Source organism: Oncorhynchus mykiss, chromosome 3, assembly GCF_013265735.2.
Source record: "Oncorhynchus mykiss isolate Arlee chromosome 3, USDA_OmykA_1.1, whole genome shotgun sequence".
NCBI lineage: Eukaryota > Metazoa > Chordata > Actinopteri > Salmoniformes > Salmonidae > Oncorhynchus > Oncorhynchus mykiss.
Window position 1 is genome coordinate 43,409,469 of NC_048567.1, and position 25,072 is coordinate 43,434,540.

General features: G+C 40.1%; 1 protein-coding gene across 2 annotated transcripts in view; it reads left to right on the forward strand.

The window, feature by feature from the left end:
- Positions 1–25,072, forward strand: part of LOC110519984 (inactive dipeptidyl peptidase 10) — a 344,103-nt gene that overhangs the window by 239,684 nt on the left and 79,347 nt on the right. For both annotated transcript variants that reach the window (XM_036974136.1, XM_036974137.1), the window contains exons 8-9: positions 5,187–5,307; positions 11,243–11,397. In XM_036974136.1, coding sequence (XP_036830031.1) covers positions 5,187–5,307; positions 11,243–11,397 — 276 coding nt within the window. The remainder of the gene's footprint in view (positions 1–5,186; positions 5,308–11,242; positions 11,398–25,072) is intronic.

Sequence of the window (25,072 nt, forward strand, 5' to 3'; positions counted from 1 at the left end):
AACCTTGAGGAACATCAACATTACAGTTGATTTGTCAGAAGTCTCCATCCACAGAGACAAACTGATATCTTTCCGACAGATAAGCTCTAAACCAAGCCAGAACTTGTCCGTGTAGACCAATTTGGGTTTCCAATCTCTCCAAACGAATGTGCTGATCAATGGTATCAAAGCAGCACTAAGGTCTAGGAGCACGAGGACAGATGCAGAGCCTTGGTCTGACGCCATTAAAAGGTAATTTACCACCTTCACAAGTGCAGTCTCAGTGCTATGATGGAGTCCAAAACCAGACTGAAGCATTTCGTATACATTGTTCTTCTTCAGGAAGGCAGTGAGTTGCTGCGCAACAGCTTGAATTTCTTTTGAGAGGAATTGGATATTCGATACAGGCCGATAGTTTTTCATATTTTCTGGGTCAATATTTGGCTTTTTCAAGAGAGGCTTTATTACTGCCACTTTTAGTGAGTTTGGTACACATCCGGTGGATAGGGAGTCATTTATTATATTCAACATAGGAGAGCCAAGCACAGGAAGCAGCTCCTTCAGTAGTTTAGTTGGAATAGGGTCCAGTATGCAGCTTGAAGGTTTAGAGTCATTTAACGGTAAGGTCTACACTTGTTGTATTCGGTGCACGTGATAAATAAATCTTGATTTGATTGGGTTGGGTTGATAGTCGGTAGACCCAGGTTTGAGTTCCAGGCGGGGCTACCCCCCGAACTTGCAATATTCTGCATTTACATACCCCAGTGTTGAAAGTAACTGAATATAGTCCTTGCCTACTGAGGGTTATGTCACCTATTTGTTTGGAAGTTTTTGGGTACTGCTTGAATAAACTACAAATAAGTTGCTTTAACAAGTGTTGCCCGTGGCCTGAAATGTATGTGCAAAGGAATAGGACAGGTTGCTTTGCCCAGGATCAACAGTTTAAAATATTTTTGATTGTATATTTTTTGAAACGCTGTTATTTCTTTGTTTAGCCTATGGGGGGATTTTCCCCCTCTTCCTCGTGTAATTGCTTTGTTCGACTTAATTGTTCTCCAATTTAATCCCTGCATGGAGTGCATTCTGAACTTTTAATTAGACGGTGTTTTGATTATGTTGCGGTTGAAAGTGAATCATGTTTCTCATTAAAGTGGCAACAGTAGAGTATGCCTGTTGTCTGCTATTGCATCCCTGTCATGTTTGTCTTTCTTACATGAACATTTATGTTCAAGTTAATTAAAATGTAAAGCCAGAATGCATAGATAATATCCACTCCGTCTCCTGTATTGGCTTTGAAGGTCTACCAAGTTACCTGGCCTTCAAAACATTTGCATCAAATTATTAATTTGATGCTTTTAGTCACAGAACGATGTTGTGGACATACAAACATGTTGACAGCTTTCAGTCAGATTATTCGAGAACATGATATTTGATTACATGACAATCAGTAGTGACATGCCAAGCACACCTGAAACAACCTGCACTAATGTGACATTCAGTATGCCATGTAAATGTGGACCATTTCTTCCAAGTCGGAATATTTCTCTCAAATCTGCTCATTTTCTAGTGCTTTGTGGTGAATCCACAGAGCAGGATTAACCACAGTGCCAAGATGGCAAACTCGCTGGGCAGTGGTCGTAGTGGCAGCAGGGTCCTTCTAGCCCAGCCCCATCTCCTTTGGAAGGCTTCTTTGAACTTCTTCGTACAGCTGCTCAGACACAGCTCTGGTGGGCTCTTCTGTATTGGATCTCACTTCTGACACCAAATGTTATGTTGGGTGTCATGTGGAATTCAAACCCGATACCATCCATTTGTAACTATACACGGCTTTGTGAAAGGCCGGCCTAAATCCAGCTATCAAAGCACAGCATTCTAAGCAGGTTGATTTGGAATGTCAAATGACTCTCGCATTGTACTCCAGTTCATTTTCGAAATAGAGAATCATTCAAACTAAATGATAATACCTTTTCATTTGTTTGCTTTAGACAGATGGGGCACTGTTTGTGGACAGCTCACAGGCTTAAGTATTAGAGGTTTCTTCTGCAATTGTAACATTTGGTGTGGCTATTTAGGCTTAAATCAAACTCACCTCCATTAGAGGGCCATTACGGTGATGAGAGGTGAGGCAGACAGATATGCAGGCATTCGGGGCTCTCGAGTCGCATAAGCTTCATCGTTAGCCACAATTTGATCTTATAAATACATGACACTGCTAGTATATATTGGATAGGATGCCAGTTCTGTGAGTTGTTTTGTTGTGTAGACTAGATATTGCATTGACAGCATCCTTAAAGTGAACTAGCTATCAACACAAACTCAAGCCCAAAACACAAAACATACATAGAAATGTTATGATAGCACTTCCTATTTCCAAACCGAAAATCCTACCCGTCTTATTGGACAGCTAGTTTCAGTCTTTAGTGAAGCAGATCAAATCAAATTGTACTGGCCACATACACATACTTAGCAGATGTTATTGCAGGTGTAGCGAAATGCTTGTGTTCCTAGTTCCAAAAGTGCAATAATACCTAACAATTGACAACAATACAAACACATCTAAAAGTGAAATAATGGAATTAATAAGAAATATATCAATATTAGCTTGAGCGATGTCGAAGTAGCAAAATACATTAGAATAGAATAAAGTATATACATATGAGATGAGTAAAGCAGTATGTTAACATTATTTAAACGTTATTAATTTGACTAGTGTTCCATTATTAAAGTTGCCAGTGATTCCAAGTCTATGTATATAGGGCAGCAGCCTCTAAGGTGCAGAGTTGCGTAACCTGGTGGAAGCCGGCTAGTGATGGCTATTTAACAGTCTGAGGGACTTGAGGGTGGACAATTTCAGTTTGTCAGTGGTGTGTACGACGAAGAACTTGAAGCTTTCTGGGATAGGGAGAGATTGAATATGTCTGTAAACACTCCAGTCAGCTGGTCTGCGCATGCTCTGAGGACGCGGCTAGGGATGCCATCTGGGCCGGCAGCCTTGCGAGGGTTAACACGCTTAAATGTCTTACTCAAGTTGGCCACGGAGAAGGAAAGCTCATAGTCCTTGGTAGTGGGTCATGTCGGTGGCACTGTGTTATGCTCAAAGCAGGCGAAGAAGGTGTTTAGCTTTTCCGTGAGCAAGACGTCGGTTTCCGCAACGTGGCTGGTTTTCCATTTGTAGTCCGTGATTGTCTGTAGACCCTGCCACATACGTCTTGTGTCTGAGCCGTTGAATTGCAACTCCAGTTTGTCACTTTACTTGCCTATTTTATTGCCTTACGGAGAGAATAACTACACTATTTGTATTCTGCCATATTCCTAGTCACCTTGCCGTGGTTAAATGCGGTGGTTTGCGCTTTCAGTTCTGCGCAAATGCTGCCATCTATCCACATTTTCTGGTTTGGGTAGGTTTTAATAGTCACAGTGGGTACAACATCTCCTATATACTTCCTGATGAACTCAGTCACCGTATCCATGTATTCGTCGATGTACATTGATGGTACATTGATGTTGAAACGGTTCAAGACATTTCTGTTTTAAAGCAGCTCTTTTTGCTGAATCCTATACCACACACACTGCCTTCTGGAGCGATTTAGGCAGGCTGCCTCTACTCTATGCCTTTGATATAACAGCGGGGCTTGCAGAGCCTGAGACAGGTCAGCTCAGCTCAGCTCCATAACGGTGCTTTATGTAAGTCTGGCTGATGCAGGCTGCTGGTTGACCTGGAAACGTTTGTTGGTTCTGGGGAAAAAATATATTTGAGGATAAGGAGTTGGTTGATCATTTCAACACAGGTCTATGTAACACAGATCATTTAGGTTGTTAATGGAATCGGACATTATGTTTCTAGAATTTCTCTGGACATGGTGATTCCAGGGCTCTTCAACCACATCCATTCAGGGAATGAGATTTGAATAAGACCTGAATTGAAAATGTGTTATTATTTCCCCCTTTTCGTGAATTTCAATATATATATATATATATTGGGTATGTTGAAAAGGATGTTTCCTAGGCCTTGTATTTACCCTGTGACATTAGAGGTCTGGATATACAATTTTCGTCTTTCTCTCTCTGTGTTCAAAATGTGTCAAAAGTTGATATTTGATTGACTTTCACATTTCAGACCTGTAGAGGAAATGCCAAATTGAAATGTTAAATGAAATGTGAAATTTATTTAACCGTATTTATTTAACCTATTTAACTAGTCAAGTCAGTTAAGAACAAATTCTTATTTTACAATGACAGCCTATGCCCGCCAAACCCTCCCTTAACCAATTGTGCGCCGCCCTATGGGACTCCCAATCATGGCCAGTTGTGATCCAGCCCGGGATCGAACCAAGGTCTGTAGTGAAACCTCTAGCACTGAGATGCAGTGCCTTAGACTGCTGCATCACTCGGGAGCCACTCATGTCAGTGATTACATTTCTGATCTCCTTGTGTGTCTTTGTGCCCACAGATCTATCAGTCTCAGGAAATCCCACGCTGAAAAATATGAAATTCACTACTTTTATTGATCGGCTTGCTCTGCCCTCATATTTAGCCTCGCATAGTGTAACATGTTATTTTCAGGACAACCAGGGCTTAAAGTTGAACACTATTTGACATAAACTGTTCCATTTATGAATTTTTTTGAGAAATTCCAATTGAAAAAAAAAGGTCCACCAAGCAAAATCCTGATTTAAAAAATATATATATATTTATAAGAATGCTGTAAGTACAGAAATTATTTTTGCAGTAAGAAATTAATATCCAACTAGTCAGTGACAACTTTGTGGAGTTTGGAGTTTGTGACAGGAACTATGTGAGCTTATTACAGTATTAAAAAAACACTATATTCTGGGATTTCCTATGACCTATGGAGAAGAACCTCTTACCTCCTAACGACTCTTGTGTGGCTTGTGTCTCAGCTTTTCACATTTTGTAGCTCAAACCGTTCAAACTTTACAGAATTTTTTTTGTGAGAAGACGCGTTTCACAAACAATGCTCTAGCTCAGCCCCCCGTTAATCACACAGACTAATGGTCGGCATCAACGGATGCAGAGGAAATGGACAAATCCCAAAAAATCCAGAAATCTGTAGCTCCAACACAATGTTCAAAACGGGTTAGATGTCCAAAACTCACTGGTGTCAGTCACGGTGGGACTGTTGAAGATGGAATGTGATATTTCAGTGATGACTTTCCTGATCTCCTTGTGTGTCCTTGTGCACACAGATCTACATATTCGAGAACAATATTTACTACCAATCAGATGTGAAGAGCAACTCCCTCAGACTGACATCTTCTGGAAAGGAAGGGATCATCTTCAATGGGATTGCTGACTGGCTGTACGAAGGTGGGTATTACCATTTACTTAAACAGACTGTCTTTTAGAAATGTGGCAGGTGTTCACCAAAGTTGTCGACAGGTTATTAGGCTATTTGCTGTATTGCAAAATATATATGTAATTGTGTTTGGTTGCCAACACATCCAAATATCAATATTTGAAGGAGATGTATATTTTTTGCCACTGACTTAGTCTGGCTTTAATTCCAATTTGGCTGCATATTAATAATTGATATGTTGGATTCACATCTACATCTCAACCAAAAATCTAAGTTGAAGAATAGGACTAATTCAAATAAAACTTTATTCTAAGTGCATTTAAAGTTAGATTTAATTTGGTTGAGAGTGAAACTTGAATCCAACATATCAATGATTAATTTGAGGACAAAATGTAACTAACAAAGCAGAAAATACATCTACTTCATATGCTGATATTTGTTTGTGTTGGCAATCAAACACAATTCAATATCCAGTTTGTCTACAAATTAATATTTCATATCCCAACCAAAAAAGGTGTTAAGGAATAGGAATAAATCTAATCTAATCAAATTCAAAATGCACTTTAAATGTTTGATATTATTTTGTCTTATTCTGTAAATTAGATGTTTGGTTGAGATGGAGACATGAATCCAACATATTCATGATTCACTTGAAGATTACATTTGAAATCAAACAAAGCTTGAAACCCTAGGTCTACATGGGAAGTTGACATACACCTCAGCCAACTACATTTAAACTCTGTTTTTCACAATTTCTGACAAAAATTACATTTCTTAAGTCAGTTAGGATCACCACTTTGTCTTAAGAATGTGAAATGTCAGAACAATAGTAGAGAGAATGATTTATTTCAGCTTTTATTTCTTTCATCGCATTCCCAGTGGGTCAGAAGTTTACATACACTCAATTAGTATTTGGTAGCATTGCCATTCAATTGTTTAACTTGGGTCAAACGTTTCGGGTAGCCTTTCACTAGCTTCCCCACAATAAGTTGGGTGAATTTTGGCCCATTCCTCCTGACAGAGCTGGTGTAACTGAGTCAGGTTTGTAGGCCTCCTTGCTCACACACGCCTTTTCAGTTCAGCACACATTGTTCTATGGGATTGAGGTCAGGGCTTTGTGATGGCCACTCCAATACCGTGACTTTGTTGTCCTTAAGCCATTTTGCCACAACTTTGGAAGTATGCTTTGGGTCATTGTCCATTTGGAAGACCTATTTGCGACCAAGCTTTAACCTCCTGACTGATGTCTTGAGATACTGCTTCAATATATCCACATCATTTTCCCACCTCATGATGCCATCTATTTCGTGTAGTGCACCAGTCCCTCCTGCAGCAAAGCACCCCCACAACGTGATGCTGCCACCCCCGTGCTTCACGGTTGGGATGGTGCTCTTCTGCTTGCAAGCCTCCCCCTTTTTCCTCCAAACATAACAAAGGTCATTATGGTCAAGCAGTTCTATTTTTGTTTCATCAGACCAGAGGACGTTTCTCCAAAAAGTACCATCTTTATTCCCATGTGCAGTTGCAAACTGTGGTCTGTTTATTTATGGCGGTTTTGGAGCAGTGACTTCTACCTTGCTGAGCGGCCTTTCAGGTTATGTCGATATTGCACAAGTTTTATTTTGGATATAGACACTTTTGTACCTCTTTCCTCCAACATCTTCACAAGGTCCTTTGCTGTTGTTCTGGGACTGATTTGCACTTTTCGAAACAAAATACATTAATCTCTAGGAGAGAACGCGTCTCCTCCCTGAGTGGTATGACGTCTGTGTGGTCCCATGGTGTTTATGCTTGCGTACTATTGTTTGTACAGATGAACGTGTTACCTTCAGACGTTTCGAAATTGCTCCCAAGGATGAACCAGACTTGTGGAGGTCTACATTTCTTGGCTGATTTCTTTTGATTTTCCCATGATATCAAGCAACGAGGCACTGAGTTTGAAGGTAGGCCTTGAAATACTTCCACAGTTACACCTCCAATTGACTCAAATTATGTCAATTAGCCTGTCAAAAGCTTCTAAAGCTGTTAAAAGGCACAGTCAACTTAGTGTACGTAAACTTCTGACTCCTGGAATTGTGATAATTTTTTTTATTTGATTTTTGATTTTTGATTTTACCTTTATTTAACCAGGTAGGCTAGTTGAGAACAAGTTCTCATTTGCAACTGCGACCTGGCCAATATAAAGCATAGCAGTGTGAAAAGACAACACAGAGTTACACATGGATTAAACAATTAACAAGTCAATAACACAGTAGAAAAAAAGAGAGTCTATATACATTGTGTGCAAAAGGCATGAGGAGGTAGGCGAATAATTACAATTTTGCAGATTAACACTGGAGTGATAAATTATCAGATGGTCATGTACAGGTAGAGATATTGGTGTGCAAAAGAGCAAACAAGTAAATAAATATAAACAGTATGGGGATGAGGTAGGTAAAATTGGGTGGACTATTTACCGATAGACTATGTACAGCTGCAGTGATCGGTTAGCTGCTCAGATAGCAGATGTTTGAAGTTGGTGTGTGAGATAAAAGTCTCCAACTTCAGCAATTTTTGCAATTCGTTCCAGTCACAGGCAGCAGAGAACTGGAACGAAAGGCGGCCAAATTAGGTGTTGGCTTTAGGGATGATCAGTGAGATCCACCTGCTGGAGCGCGTGCTACGGGTGGGTGTTGCCATCGTGACCAGTGAACTGAGATAAGGCGGAGCTTTACCTAGCATGGACTTGTAGATGACCTGGAGCCAGTGGGTCTGGCGATGAATTTGTTGCGAGGGCCAGCCGACTAGAGCATACAGGTCGCAGTGGTGGATGGTATAAGGTGCTTTAGTAACAAAACGGATGGCACTGTGATAAACTGCATCCAGTTTGCTGAGTTGAGTATTTGAAGCTATTTTGTAGATGACATCGCCGAAGTCGAGGATCGGTAGGAGAGTCAGTTTTACCAGGGTAAGTTTGGCGGCGTGAGTAAAGGAGGCTTTGTTGCGGAATAGAAAGCCGACTAGATTTGATTTTAGATTGGAGATGTTTGATATGAGTCTGGAAGGAGAGTTTACAGTCTAGCCAGACACCTAGGTAGTTATAGATGTCCACATATTCTAGTTCGGAACCATCCAGGGTGGTGATGCTAGTCGGGCGTGCGGGAGCAGGCAGCGAACGGTTGAAAAGCATGCATTTGGTTTTACTAGCGTTTAAGAGCAGTTGGAGGCCACGGAGGGAATGTTGTATGGCATTGAAGCTCGTTTGGAGGTTATATTGAATTATAAGTGACATTATCTGTCTGTAAACCATTGTTGGAAAAATTACTTTTGTCATGCACAAAGTAGATGTCCTAACCGACTTGCCAAAACTATAGTTTGTTAACAAGAAATTTGTGGAGTGGTTGAAAAACTAGTTTTAATGACTCCAACCTAAGTGTATGTAAACTTCCGACTTCAGCTGTATGTATTGTCTATTTTTTGTTGAACCCTGGGTTGAATTGAAACAACTGCTGTTGATGTCTTTGCAAATGCTAAATAGTATAATTGATATTTAACTTATGTATGGTTATATTTGGTTATGGTTATATTTAATGTCTTCTGTTAAACCTACCCTTTGGAATGACTTCGATAGCAACAGTGAATATATTTAGTTATTAAGAGATCTCTCAATATTAATTCTCACGACTGCACATTGGTAGTATCTCCCTGGATGGGAGACCAATTAAATTGCTTTAGAGAGATCAAGTTTCCAGTAGGAGGTGCTGCCCAGCCTATAGCTTTTTTTCTTATAGTGGACATAACGTTGAAGATCTGGCGTTGTTTCAAAGGTACAAATTCAACATATTTTATATAAGGTTTGTATATGTTGAAAATTGGTTACTATAGCTCGGTTTCCATCCAACTGGCGACAGATTTCATGCAAAAATTCTAAAATCCGCATAAACACCTAATTAAAAGTTCACCATAGCTACAACATTGTCAATAGTATTTCATGTAACTCAAGATATTTGTGACTGTGTAAACACAGTGGAGTGATTTTCAGCTATTCCAACATCTCATGTTTTTCTGATGATGTCAAATTTGTCAAAGTGGGGGAGTCAAACTGCACCTTCAAATACATTTTCCAATTTCTCTTCAGCTGCACAATAGGTAGATTAATTAAATTCTAAATTAGTGCCAAATACCTTTTTTTTGAAAGTATTCAATATGAATGTGAACAAATAGTAGATTTGAATAGGGAAGAGTTCATTAAGTTTAGGAGAAAGACATTTCATCATGTTACTCGGGAGTGTTGGGATTATTACTTGAAAATATATTAACGCTTTACTTTACAATACTTTACAGTATTACTTTGTGAGGAAAGTAACACATTAAATTACTAGTTTTAAAACTTTGCGTTACTTTCATGAAAAAAACTAAATCTCTCCGCTCTACCAAAGGCTACTTACTAACTCAGGTTAGATCACTAGTTTCTCCTTTCATCAGTGGCGCTGCTTTCCTGTGCTAGTCTACAGGTGCTGTGCTATATATGGGCTGCTTAATTAGCCACATATATGGTAAGCCAAACATCTGTACAGATTTCCTATCTTTTCAATTAACATTTTTCTCTTGAGCCAACAGTTCTGGTTATAGACCGCATGTATATGGACTCATTAAGATGTACTGTAAATAGGGCACACTTGCCACTAGACGGGATAGCCCTCTATGGGCTTTGCTGTCACAGAAGCATTCAATGGCAAAGATCAGAGGTGCTCCCTCTATACATTTCTATGGACAGTAGCTGTTTTGACATTCCTCCAAACAGCCTTTCTCCGCTCTCTCTAAATGAGGAAATTAATCGAGTTCGGATCATGGAAACACACAGCCGGTAGAGATATGACTCTGAAAGTAACGCAAGCGTTGTCAGACAAAGTAACTGTAATAACAATACCCAATTTGAAAAAGTAATGTGTTACTTTACTCAGTTACTCATAAAAGTAATTTGATTATGTAACGCGTTACTCCCAACACTGCTCAGGAGAAACACAATTATACACTGATTTCTGCAAGCAGTCACTTTAACTGTGCAATTGCATATATTGTTTGTTCATTATTCCATGTACCTTTGTGTGAGAAATTATCATTGTTATTCTATGTTGTGTGGGTTTTTTTTGCCTTTAAATGGACATTTAGGGCCAAGTTTGCACCTGTTCTTGCCCCCCAAATATGTAAAACACTAAAAGCAAACGCAAAACATGAGATCGTGTTTATTTACCGTTTACCTTTGTTTTTTTCTTTCTCTTGACCTTTATTTTACCTTTTTGTTATTTCATCAGTGTTTTAATACCTTTTGAAGGTGAAAAGTAAACTTGGCCCTTAGCCTATTTTAGTTCAAAGCTTCATCTGATACGGTGTGTTACTTATTGGTTTCCTATAACTATACCTCTGGGAAAACAATTGATATTCTTTTATGTTTATGAACTACACTTTTTTCCTGCACAAACTATGTGATTTTCATGGTAATATGACAGTCTCTATGACAACCTATTATTCCTTAGTCTCTCTCTCTCTCTCTCTCTCTCTCTCTCTGATCATCTATTTTGAGATATGCAAATGCCTCTTAATCAGACCTAATTAACATCTGAATTGTGTGACCTTACGTTATCACAGACCCTTGAGTACCGTTAACTGCACTCGAACATCATGCTTGCGAACATCATACTTGAGTCGCTGAAATGATTTAGTGCGGCTGTATTTTTGAATACACTCTGGATATATGTCCTTCTTATATGAAACAGTACATATGAAAAGTTAGACTGGGCTTAAGGAAATATGTTAATATCAACTATTATCTAAAAATCCATTCTCACAGTAAATGTCCATGTACTGTAACATATTAATACAACCATATGTGGCCATATCGTTGGGAAATAAAAACATGTATAGAGATCTATAATGTATTTATGTATTCCTTATGTCTTTCTACAGAGGAGATTCTCCAGTCCCATGTGGCCCACTGGTGGTCGCCCGATGGAGAGAGATTGGCCTTTCTGGTTCTCAATGACACTCTGGTGCCAAATATGGCCCTTCCTCGCTTCACTGGGTCTTCATACCCCAAGGGAAAGCAATACCCCTACCCTAAGGTAAGTAGTAGCCTTAATCTGAGATTATGTATATTACATTGTCTGCTGCCACCCACCTAGCTAGCTCAATAGGTGGAATGAAAAAATGTCCTTACTCCAAGATACTGTAGCTCTGACGAGTCTGAGAAAGGGATATTGACTATATCTCTAGTCTTCATACAATCAAAACCAAAATCTGTGTTTCGAGAGTAAGACAAATCAACATTCCTCTTGAGCTTTTAGAAAGCACACTTAGATATTTGTACTTTACTTATTTACAGTGTAAAACACAAAACCTATCATTTTATCATTATAATTTAAAACGTATATCAAGATGACAAAATATTATTTCAATGTACAGTAAGATCCATCCAAAAAGTGTCCCTTTCCCACAGCAATTAAGACTAAAACTCCCCACCAAATAGATGTCTGTTTTTTCCCCAGATCCTGGATGCATCCCAATTTACACCCCTTTCCCAATAAGGTGCACTACTTTTTACCAAAGCCCTACGGGCCTCAGTCAAAAGTAGAGCCCTATAAAGGGAATAGAGTACAATTTATTTTGACAGTGATAATTAGATAACAGTGAACACCTAAGCGATCCCTCCTCCTGGTTTATGTGTGCCTCTCGCAGCACAGCCCTGTGGCCCAGTGTGAGGCCAATCCGGCCCTGTGTTCTTGGCCCAAGGTTAAACTAGAAGCGGCAGAATCCATACCGAGGGTGAGAACCAGTAGAGCTTGGCATATGGCATTTAGGGTTGAGTACCAACAGAAAATGCCACACTGAATGTAGAAAAAGCACCGCTACTCTATTAGGGAGGTTTGGCATTAGAAAAGGTCAATACGATACTGTGTCTCTATGATTAGTCTCTATGGGGTCTGGTACATGTCTTCATGCATTGTTCAAAAGCCAACCTTTGTGGTTTTCATTCATATTTAAACATGGTTAGGCTGAATACAGTGTTGTGTGTAAATGAGGTGATAACTTTTTGTCATACTGTATTTTATCGTTTTCTTTCACAACCATTAACATTTGGGTAACACTTTACATTGTGTTGCCCTTATTACTATGCAACTACACAGTAATAACTGCAGTAACATAGTACTTATAGGTGTTGAAGGTTGAAGCACTTTCAGTTAATACACAATCGGAACAAGGAAAGTGTAATTACACATGTGTGATTACTGATGTTATTACACATTCTTGTTCCACTAAGTAACTAATGTTTTATAATTACACATTTGAAAGTAAACTGTGAATTACCCTGTTAATAACTCAAAACAAAATCTGACCATTGTTACATGTAACTAAAAGGTGCCACTACATTCCGCTAGCAAATGTACAACCTTTGGACAATAAAATTGACTAGTGACGCGGAAGATTAAACTACCAATGAGAAATTAAAAACTGTAACATCTTATGCTTCATGGAGTCGTGGCTGAATGACGACAACATTAACATACAGCTGGCTGGTTATACGATGTACCGGCAGGATAGAACAGCGGCATCTGGTAAGACAAGGGGAGGCAGTCTATGTATTTTTGTAAACGACAGCTGGTGCACGATATCTAAGGAAGTCTCGAGCTATTGCTCGCCTGAGGTCGAGTATCTCATGATCAGCTGTAGACCACACAGCCTACCGAGAGATATTTCATCTGTATGTTCACACACCACCACAGTCAGAGGCTGGCACTAAGACAGCATTGAATGAGCTGTGTTCCGGCATAAGCAAACAAGAAAATGCTCACCCAGAGGTGGCGCTCCTAGTAGCCAGGGACTTTACTGCAGGGAAACTTAAATCTATTTTACCAAATTTCTATCAGCATGTTAAATGTGCAACCAGAGGAAAAATAACTCGGGACCACCTATACTCCACACACAGAGACTCATACAAAGCTCTCCTTTGCCCTCCATTTGGCAAGTCTGACCATAATTCTATCCTCCTGATTACTGCTTACAAGCAAAAATTAAAGCAGGAAGCACCAGTGACTAGATCAATAAAATGAAGCTGATGCTAAACTACAGGACTGTTTTGCTAGCACAGACTGGAATATGTTCCAGGATTCCTCCAATGGCATTGAGGAGAACACCACATCAGTCATTGGCTTCATCAATAAGTGCATTGATGACTTCATCCCCACAGTGACCATACGTACATACCCCAACCAGAAGCCATTGATTACAGGCAGCATCTGCACTGAGATAAAAGCTAGAGCTGCCGCTTTCAAAGAGCAGGACTCTAAACCGGATGCTTATAAGAAATCCCACTATGCTCTCCGATGAACCATCAAACAGGCAAAATGTCAATACAGGGCTAAGATTGAATCGTACTACAACGGCTCTGACGCTCGTCAGATGTGGCAGGGCTTGCAAACCATTACAGACTACAAAGGGAAGCACAGCCAAGAGCTACCCAGTGACACGAGCCTGCCAGACGAGCTAATCTACTTCTATGCTCGCTTCGAGGCAAATAACACTGAAACATGCATGAGAGCAACAGCTGTTCCGGAAGGCAGTGTGATCACGCTCTCTGCAGACGATGTGTGTAAGACCTTTAAACAGGTCAACATTCACAAGGCCGCAGGGAAGGACAGATTACCAGGACGTGTATTGTGAGCATGCACTGACCAACTGGTGTTTTCACTGACATTTTCAACCTCTCCCTGTCTGAGTCTGTAATACAAACATGTTTTAAGCAGACCACCATAGTCCCTGTGCTCAAGAACACTAAGGTAACCTGCCTAAATGACTACCGACCCGTAGCACTCACGTCTGTAGCCATGAAGTGCCTTGAAACGCTGGTCATGGCTCACATCAACAACATCATCCCAGAAAAACTAGACCCACTCCAATTTGCACTCCACACTGCCCTTTCCCACCCGGACAAAAGGAACACCTATGTGAGAATTCTCTTCATTGACTAAAGCTCAGCGTTCAACACCATAGTGCCGTCAAAGCTCATCAATAAGCTAAGGTTCCTGGGACTAAACACATCCCCCTGCAACTGGATCCTGGACTTCCTGATGCGCCGCCCCCAGGTGGTAAGGGTAGGTAACAACACATCCACCACACTGATCCTCAACACAGGGGCCCCTCAGGGGAGTGTGTACAGTCCCCCCCTGTACTCCCTGTTCACTCATGACTGCACGGCCAGGCATGACTCCTACCCCATCATTCAATTTGCAGATGACACAACAGTGGTAAGCCTGATCAACGACAAAACAGCCTATAGGGAGGAGGTCAGAGACCTGGCCATGTGGTGCCAGGACAACAACCTCTCCCTCAACGTGATCAAGACAAAGGAGATGATTGTGGACTACAGGAAAAAGAGGACCGAGCACACCCCCATTCTCATCGACAGGGCTGCAGTGGATCAGTTTGAGAGCTTCAAGTTCCTTGGTGTCCACATCACCAACAAACTAACATGGTCCAAGCACACCAATAGAGTCGTGAAGAGGTGACCTATTCATGACCTAGTCCCCCTCAGGAATCTGAAAAGATTTGGCATGGGTCCTCAGATCCTCAAAAGGTTCTACATCTGCACCATTGAGAGCATGGTTGCATCACTGCCTGGTATGGCAACTTCTCTGCCTCCGACCGCACAGCACTACAGAGGGTAGTGCGAACGGCCCAGTACATCACTGGGGCTAAGCTGCTTGCCATCCAGGACCTCTACACCAGGCGGTGTCAGAGGAAGGCCCTAAAAATTGTCAAAGATTCCAGCCACCCTAGTCATAGACTGTTCTCTCTGCTACCGCACGGCAAGCGGTACCAGAGTGCCAAGTCTAGGTCCAAGAAGCTTCTAAACAGCTTCTACCCCAAGCCATCAGACTCCTGAACGAACATCTAGTCAAATGGCTACCCAGACTATCTGCAGTGCAAATAGACCCATCCTACGAGGACAAGCCTCCACCCTGGACTTCCCAACCATGTGTTAGTGCTTCACTGACCCTGTAAGTTGACTTTGTTGGGGTTCATGTGTATATTCTGCCTCTGTATGTAATAGGCCTTTGGTACTGTTTAACTACTGCGTAATTACTACCTTGTGTTTATTCATTTGTATATAGCCTGTTGTGTTAATTGTGAGCTATTAGCCACTGTATTGCTTGTCACTGTACAATGATGTAGTTATTAGCCCTGCTATTACTACAGTAACATTGCAATTGCATTGTTATTACTGCCTTTGTAGCTATAACAGTTGTACAGTGTCTGATACATTCTCTCTTCTTTTCCTAGAGAACCACTATACACTATTCACTACCACTAGTCTCCTCTTCCTTTTTGCTGTGTATGTGTGTCTGTTCGGTGTATGGAAATAAAGTGTTGAAATAAATTGTATCCCTGGCTCCTACTCATTATTTATGTTGTCTAACAGGCGCTGGAACAGTTGTACATATAACCTCAACCGGAACCTCTTTTGGATACCACCAAATGGTGGCGCTCTTTTTCACTCAGCTTCGTAGTTTGAAAATGTAATAGAAACATTAATAATAGTAGTAGGCTCCATCAATACAATAGTAGTAGGTCTACCTGTATGAAAACAAATATATAAATGGAACTGTAGTCTTCCTACTTCAAAATATAAAAGGTAGGTTTTTATATCTATAGTATTAATGCTTTTTGGAAGCTTTTAAACATTCAAACCAGCTGATGAACGGCACGGCAGTTGTAGATGAGGGTCTACCTTGTATTAGCTTTTGAGGCAGAGGATGCTGTAGAGTAGACCCCTCCCCTGACCCTCCTTGGAAGATATTTTGATTTGACAGGACAGGACAGGACAAAGTTAGCTAAATGGATGACGCAACCGACAATACAAGAACGCTTTGTCTAAGAAAAAGCATGGAATGCTGTCACATCTGTCCACGGAGCACCAGATATGTTTTGCCAGAGATACTGTATATCAGTGGAGGCTGGTGGGAGGAGCTATTGGAGGACGGGCTCATTGTAATGGCTGAAATTGAATAAATGGAACAGAGTCAAAATTTGTTTTATTTTTTATTTAACCTTTCAGTGGAGGCTGGTGGGAGGAGCTATAGGAGGACAGGCTGATTATATTGGCTGGAATGGAATAGTAACAGACCCATCAAAAGGGTCTGTTACTATTACAAAATTACAAAATAAAATCAAAAAACATGTTTGGCTCCTTTCCATTTATTCAATATCAGCCATTACAATGAGCCCATCTCCTATAGCTCCTCCCACCAGCCGCCACTGATATACAGTATCTCTGGCAAAACATATCTGGTGCTCCGTGGACATATGCTACATCATTCCATGCCTTTTCTTTAGACAAAGCGTTCTTGTATTGTGGGTTGCTGGGGTCGTACAGCAGACCTTTTGATAGGTCCGTTACTATTCCATGAATTCAATTCCAGCCATTACAATCAGCTGTCCTCCTATAGCTCCTCCCACCAGCCTCCACTGAAAGGATAAATAAGAAATGATTTTTTAAAAAAAAACGTGTGACTCCATTCCATTTATTCAATGTCAGCCATTACAATGAGCCTGTCCTCCTATAGCTCTTCCCACCAGCCTCCACTGAAAAATAAAACAATTTAGTCCAGTGGAGAGTCATGTAATTTGTAATCATTTAAATATCATATTGCTCAGGATTTGATAAATAGTTGCTTATTATAGTATCTCATGTGTGCACAATAGTTACCCGGAGGAAAATGGGAGAGGGTCATGCTTTTTCAATTTCAGTCAGGTGGTGGGGTTTAATAATTTTTAAATTATTATTCCAGGGGAGGGTCAGGTAATTTGTAATCATTTAAATGTCATATTGCTCAGGGTTTGATAATTAGTTGCTTGTTGTAGTATTTCGTGTGTGCTCATGTGTACACCATTTGAATTTGGAATTTGGAAATAGCCACGGGATGGTTTTTTAATACTCTCAATGCTGTTGAAACTACAGTATTTCTTTGAAGTTTGTTTTATACATTTGAATATTTCTAGTTACTTTTTAAAGGGATGTATCCAGAATAAAGGAAGTTAGAGGTAGTTTCGAGGGCCAATGTTAACTAGCATTACCTATACTAAACAAACAAATTCAACACAACATGCAACAATTTCATAGATTTTACTGAGTCCCGGTTCATATGAGAAAACCTGAACTAACATTTCTTAACACTTTGCTATTGTAAAAAAAGGCAAGAACAACACACCCAGTTTCTAATCTAAATAACTACATTTGAATGTTATGACAAGACAACATGAATGTGCCTGATAACCAGTCAACCCAACATAACATTTCAATCCAGTCACGTTAAAAATACATCAACCAGAAAACATACAATGCAATACAACATATCAAAAAGTGCAGCTCTTTATAAGCTCCTGAAACAAACCAAATAAGAGAATTTAATTCACAGTAATATCAATTTTGTTAATTCAAGTTTTCATCAGTCGTCACACCACTACTGGCGTCAGTGACCCCAGGACTTCCTTGAGAATGTCTCCTCATCAAATTGACACAGATAAGGTGTGTTTGGTCCCTGTGATAGCCCACAGATGGTCTGCCATACAAACAATGTCATAAATCGGGATTGAGTCATCACGCTGTGCCTCGGTGCCAGCACGTTGCCAGTCGTGATTATCACTTTCTCCAATTCTTCCACTACACAGTCATTGTGCTAAAAACTGGAAGTCTATGGGTATCTATTAGCATGCTAGCAGATGCCCATAGACTTCCAGTCATTCTGCAAATGCTAGTTAGCTACCTCTAACTTACTGGGTACAGAGACATAACAACTGTATCCACGAGTTCATCTGACTTTGGGGAAGTAGATAAAGCGCCTCATTGCCAAAATCACAAAGTATCCCTTTAAGTAAATACCTGCAGTAAACTTCTGTAATATGTTAAGAGAGAAAGAAGATCGCATTCTTCATTTTACCTGTCACATAATTATTCATTGTAAGGCTTACTTGTATTCTCTAGTCATGTAGTGTTTGTTTAAAAGCCCACAACGATAAGAGACTGGAGCCTTGTGAGTCACTCACGTTGTGCAGCACGCTCCAGGTGATCTAGCTACAGTATGGAATTCACAACTAAATGTTTGCCAACTAAATAATTTAGAACTATTAAGTTAACTGTCTGATGTGCTAAAATTCTCTGCTAACTAGCTACTAAATTAGCAAACCAAATGCACAACATTTGCATTTGGTTTGCTAATTTAGTAGCTAGTTAGCTATGTAGCTAAGTGGTTCGATTCTTTCAAAATAAAGCTTAAATCGGTAACAGCAAAGAATTCCCTTCTGGATCAAGAGCCTTGCTTTTTATAAATATAATTGAAACTTGTGTCACATTATGGTAAATGGGGAAATAAGTATAGCCAGTTGTAATTGTAATGGCTTAGCAGATAATAAGAAATTATGATCAGTATTTACCTGGCTAAAAGAGAAGGAATATAATATCTGTTGTTTACAGAAGTTTTTTAGAAGTTTTGTGGAAAAAAGGACTGGGGGCAAAATATATTTCTCCCATGGGCAAAGAATATTCGAAAGGGGTGATGATATTAATTAACAGTCATTTTGATCCAAATGTGCAAATTGTCCAAACAGATCATCAAGGTAGATGGATTATTTTAAATATGTTAATGGACAATAAACAGATATGGCTTATTAACCTACAGTGGGGCAAAAAAGTATTTAGTCAGCCACCAATTGTGCAAGTCTCCCACTTAAAAAGATGAGAGAGGCCTGTAATTTTCATCATAGGTACACTTCAACTATGACAGACAAAATGATGGGGAAAAAATCCAGAAAATCACATTGTAGGAATTTTAATGAATTTATTTGCAAATTATGGTGAAAAATAAGTATTTGGTCACCTACAAACAAGCAAGATTTTTGGCTCTCACAGACCTGTAACTTCTTCTTTAAGAGGCTCTTTTGTCCTCCACTCGTTACCTGTATTAAAATGGCACATGTTTGAACTTGTTATCAGTATAAAAGACACCTGTCTACAACCTCAAACAGTCACACTCCAAACTCCACTATGGCCAAGACCAAAGAGCTGTCAAAGGACACCAGAAACAAAATTGTAGACCTGCACTAGGCTGGGAAGACTGAATCTGCAATAGGTAAGCAGCTTGGTTTGAAGAAATCAACTGTGGGAGCAATTATTAGGAAATGGAAGACATGCAAGACCACTGATAATCTCCCTCGATCTGGGGCTCCATGCAAGATCTCACCCCGTGGGGTCAAAATGATCACAAAAATGGTGAGCAAAAATCCCAGAACCACACGGGGGGACCTAGTGAATGACCTGCAGAGAGCTGGGACCAAACTAACAAAGCCTACCATCAGTAACACTACTACTCCGCCAGGGACTCAAATCCTGCAGTGCCAGACGTGTCCCCCTGCTTAAGCCAATACATGTCCAGTCCCATCTGAAGTTTGCTAGAGAGCATTTGGATGATCCAGAAGAAGATTGGGAGAATGTCATATGGTCAGATGAAACCAAAATATAACTTTTTGGTAAAAACTCAACTCGTCGTGTTTGGAGGACAACGAATGCTGAGTTGCATCCAAAGAACACCATACCTACTGTGAAGCATGGGGGTGGAAACATTATGCTTTGGAGCTGTTTTTCTGCAAAGGGACCAGGACGACTGATCCGTGTAAAGGAAAGAATGAATGGGGCCATGTATCGTGAGATTTTGAGTGAAAACCTCCTTCCATCAGCAAGGGCATTGAAGATGAAACATGGCTGGGTCTTTCATCATGACAATGATCCCAAACACACCGCCCGGGCAAGGAGTGGCTTCGTAAGAAGCATTTCAAGGTCCTGGAGTGGCCTAGCCAGTCTCCAGATCTCAACCCCATAGAAAATCTTTGGAGGGAGTTGAAAGTCAGTGTTGCCCAGCAACAGCCCCAAAACATCACTGCTCTAGAGGATATCTGCATGGAGGAATAGGCCAAAATACCAGCAACAGTGTGTGAAAACCTTGTGAAGACTTACAGAAAACATTTGACCTCTGTCATTGCCAACAAAGGGTATACTTATTTTCCACCATCATTTGCAAATAAATTCATTCAAAATCCTACAATGTGATTTTCTGGATTTTTTTTCTCATTAAGTGGGAGAACTTGCACAATTGGTAGCTGACTAAATACTTTTTTGCCCCACTGTATATGGCCCAAATAATGATGATCCAAGCTTCTTTGAAAATATATATGAGAATTTAACAACTCTACAAGCAACACAAGACTCTATTATTACGGTGGAGGTTTTTAATAAGGTTTTAATAAATACCTCTATGGAGCGTAAAGGAAATCACACTACAAACTGTCACCCTCAGGCACTTAAGGAAATCATGAATGTCATGGATATATTGGAATTAGTGGATATATGGAGGCTTAAATACCCTGACCTAGTGAGATAGATGGCGGAGGCTTAATCAAGCTAGTCGGCTTGATTTCTTTCTTATGTCATTCTCTCTGGCAGAAAAAGTTTTAAAAGTGTTGATAGGGGACAGAATGCAGTCGGAACATCACATAATTGACGTATATATTACTCTTACAGAAAGAATTTCCACGTGGGCAAGGATATTGGAAATTTCATCATAGCCTACTGGATGATAACTTGTTTATAACTAGGACAAAATCATTTATAACTGGCTTTTTCCGAAATAACATAGGTACAGAAGATCCCCTTATTGTATGGGACACTTTTAAATGTGCCTTTATAGGCCATGCAGTTCAGTACTCATCTATAAAACAAAAGCAATTAAGATCAAAAGAGAGTCCATATTAACAAAGGAAATTGAAGGACTAACAGTACAGTTAGGTAGCAATAAAAACTGTACCATAGAGGCACAGAATAAGTTAGAGGAAAAACAAAAGGTAATGGGGGAACTTATTCAAGAAAGATCCTGTGTAATATTGTTACGTTCTGACCTTAGTTATTTTGTTATGTCTTTGTTTTAGTATGGTCAGGGTGTGAGTTGGGTGGGTTGTCTATGTTAGTTTTTCTATGATTTGCTATTTCTATATTTGGCCTGGTATGGTTCTCAATCAGAGGCAGCTGTCAACAATCGTTGTCCCTGATTGAGAACCATATTTAGGGAGCCTGTTTTCTATTGTGTTTCGTGGGTGATCATTTTCTGTCTTTGTGTATGTAACCAGACAGGACTGTTTCATTTCGTATCATTCTCGTTATTTTCATTTTAGTGTTCTGAGTTGAATAAATATGGTCATGAACACGTACGACGCTGCTCTTTGGTCCGATCCTTGCTACTCCTCGTCAGAAGAAGAGGACGAGCGTTACAAATATATTATAAATATAAAGCAAACTGGATGGAATATGGGGAAAAATGCAACAATTTGTTTTTCAATCTTCAACACAGAAATGCTACCATTTTTTTTATTGAAACTTGTTACAAATGATGGAGTCACGCATGATTCACCGAATGCTATTTTGAAAGCAGAAGTAAAGTACACTGCTCAAAAAAATAAAGGGAACACTTAAACAACACAAATGTAACTCCAAGTCAATCACACTTCTGTGAAATCAAACTGTCCACTTAGGAAGCAACACTAATTGACAATAAATGTCACATGCTGTTGTGCAAATGGAATAGACAACAGGTGGAAATTATAGGCAATTAGCAAGACACCCCCAATAAAGGAGTGGTTCTGCAGGTGGTGACCACAGACCACTTCTCAGTTCCTATGCTTCCTGGCTGATGTTTTGGTCACTTTTGAATGCTGGCGGTGCTTTCACTCTAGTGGTAGCATGAGACGGCGTCTACAACCCACACTAGTGGCACAGGTAGTGCAGATCATCCAGGATGGCACATCAATGCGAGCAGTGGCAAGAAGGTTTGCTGTGTCTTTCAGCGTAGTATCCAGAGCATAGAGGCGCTACCAGGAGACAGGCCAGTATATCAGGAGACGTGGAGGAGGCCGTAGGAGGGCAACAACCCAGCAGCAGGACCGCTACCTCCGCCTTTGTGCAGGGAGGAGCAGGAGGAGCACTGCCAGCGCCCTGAAAAATGCCCTCCAGCAGGCCGCAAATGTGCATGTGTCTGCTCAAACGGTCAGAAACAGACTCCATGAGGGTGGTATGAGGGCCCGACGTCCACAGGTGGGGGTTGTGCTTACAGCCCAACACCGTGCAGGACGATTGGCATTTGCCAGAGAACACCAAGATTGGCAAATTCGCCACTAGTGCCCTGTGGTCTTCACAGATGAAAGCAGGTTCACACTGAGCACATGTGACAGACGTGACAGAGTCTGGAGATGCCGTGGAGAACGTTCTGCTGCCTGCAACATCCTCCAGCATGACCAGTTTGGTGGTGGGTCAGTCATGGTGTGGGGTGGCATTTCTTTGGGGGGCCGCACAGCCTAACCTCCATGTGCTCGCCAGAGGTAGCCTGACTGCCATTAGGTACCGAGATGAGATCCACAGACACCTTGTGAGACCATATGCTGGTGCCAACCGCACCGCTCTGGGTTTCTCCTAACGCAAGACAATGCTAGACCTCATGTGGCTGGAATGTGTCAGCAGTTCCTGCAAGAGGAAGGCATTGATGCTATGGACTGGCCCGCCCGTTCCCGAGACCTGAATCCAATTGAGCACATCTGGGACATCATGTCTCGCTCCATCCACCAACGCCAGGTTGCACCACAGACTGTCCAGGAGTTGGCGGATGCTTTAGACCAGGTCTGGGAGGAGATCCCTCAGGAGACCATCCGCCACCTCATCAGGAGAATGCCCAGGCGTTGTAGGGAGGTCATACATGCACGCGGAGGCATGCACGTGAGCCTCATTTTGACTCGTTTTAAGGACATTACATCAAAGTTGGATCAGCCTGTAGTTTGGTTTTCCACTTTAATTTTGAGTGTGACTCCAAATCCAGATCTCCATGGGTTTCCATTGATCATTTTTGTGTGATTTCGTTGTCAGCACATTCAACTATGTAAAGAAAAAAGTATTTCATAAGAATATTTCATTCATTCAGATCTAGGATGTGTTATTTTAGTGTTCCCTTTATTTTTTTGAGCAGTGTACTTTAAGAATATGTTTTCATTTCAGTCTCATCCATCTCCACAAACCGAAGCTAATTGTACGGATTTTTTTCCTATTGATAATGTAACATTAACATCTGTATAGAAAGACTAATGTGAAGGCCAAATTATCGAAGAGGAACTTATTGATGCAATTAAGCCTTCAAGGCTGGGGAAACTCCATGGCTGGATGGCATACGAGTGGAAGTATACCAAACTTTTTTTGATGTACTCAGAGGACCATTATTAGAATGTTTTAACCATTCCTATATAAATGGTAGATTATCGGACACGCAACAGGCAGGTCTGATTTCATTATTACTAAAACATGATCCAAGTGGTATATATAAATCCAGTCCATTAAAAAAATTGGAGGCCTCATACATTTCAGTGTTGTGATGCAAAGATTCTAGCTAAATGCTTGGTGCATAGAATCAAAAATATACTGTCAGATGTTATTCATCCAAATCAGACAAGTTTTTTACATGGACGATACATAGGAGATAATATAAGACAAGTACTGAAAACAATAGAATACTATGAAATATCGGGAATACCAGGCCTGGTTTTCATAGCTGATTTGTAAAAGGCTTTTGATAAAGTACGACTTGAGTTTATAATAAAATGCTTAGACTATTAAAATGTTTCAGAATCTCTTATAAAATGGGTTAAAGTTATGTATAGTAACCCTAGGTGTAAAATAGTAAATAAATTATACATCTCAGAAAATTTTAAACTGTCAAGAGGATTAAAACAAGGTTGTCAACTATTGGCATATCTATTTATTTTTGCCATCGAAATGTTGGCTGTTAAAATTAGATCCATCAATAATATTAAGGGAGTAGAAATCTGTGGCTTAAAAACAAATGTGTCATTGTGCGCTGATGATTCATGTTTTCTTTTAAAAGCACAATTAGAATCCCTCCACAGCCTCATAGAGGATATCGATACTTTTGCTAACCCCTCTGGATTAAAACCAAATTATGATAAATGTACTATATTACGTACTGGATCACAAAAAAATGCTACTTTTACAATACCGTGTAGTTCACCGATAAAATGGTCTGACGGGGATGTAGACATACTCAGTATACAAATCCCGAAAGAAAGAAATTATCTCACTCCAATATATTTGTATAGAAATAGATACGATCTTGCTACCATGGAAAGGAAAATACCTGTCTATTTGTGGAAAAATCACCCTGATTAACTCTTTAGTCATATCACAGTTTACCTATTTGTTTACGGTTTTGCCTAAACCTAGTGACCTGATTTTTAAATTGTATGAACATAAAATATTCAATTTTATTTGGAATGGCAAGCCAGACGAAATTAAAAGGGCCTCAAATATGAATTTGGATGGCAGAAATGATGAAATATTAAAGCCTTAGACCTCTCAATAAAGTCATCAGTCATACAAAAGTTATATTTATATCAAAAATGGTTCTCTAGTAAATTGGTAGAAATGTCTCACTCCATCTTCAAGAATGGCCTTTTCCCTTTATTCAGATTACAACTGCTCACTTTCGTTTTTTATGGCTGAAAATGAAACAATCTCAAAATATTGTTATTTTTTAAACAAGCCTTAGAAAGTTAGTTGCAATTTCAGTTTAATCCACCTGAAAATACAGAACAAATAATGCAACAAATATTGTGGTTAAACCTGAATAAACTAATTGCAAA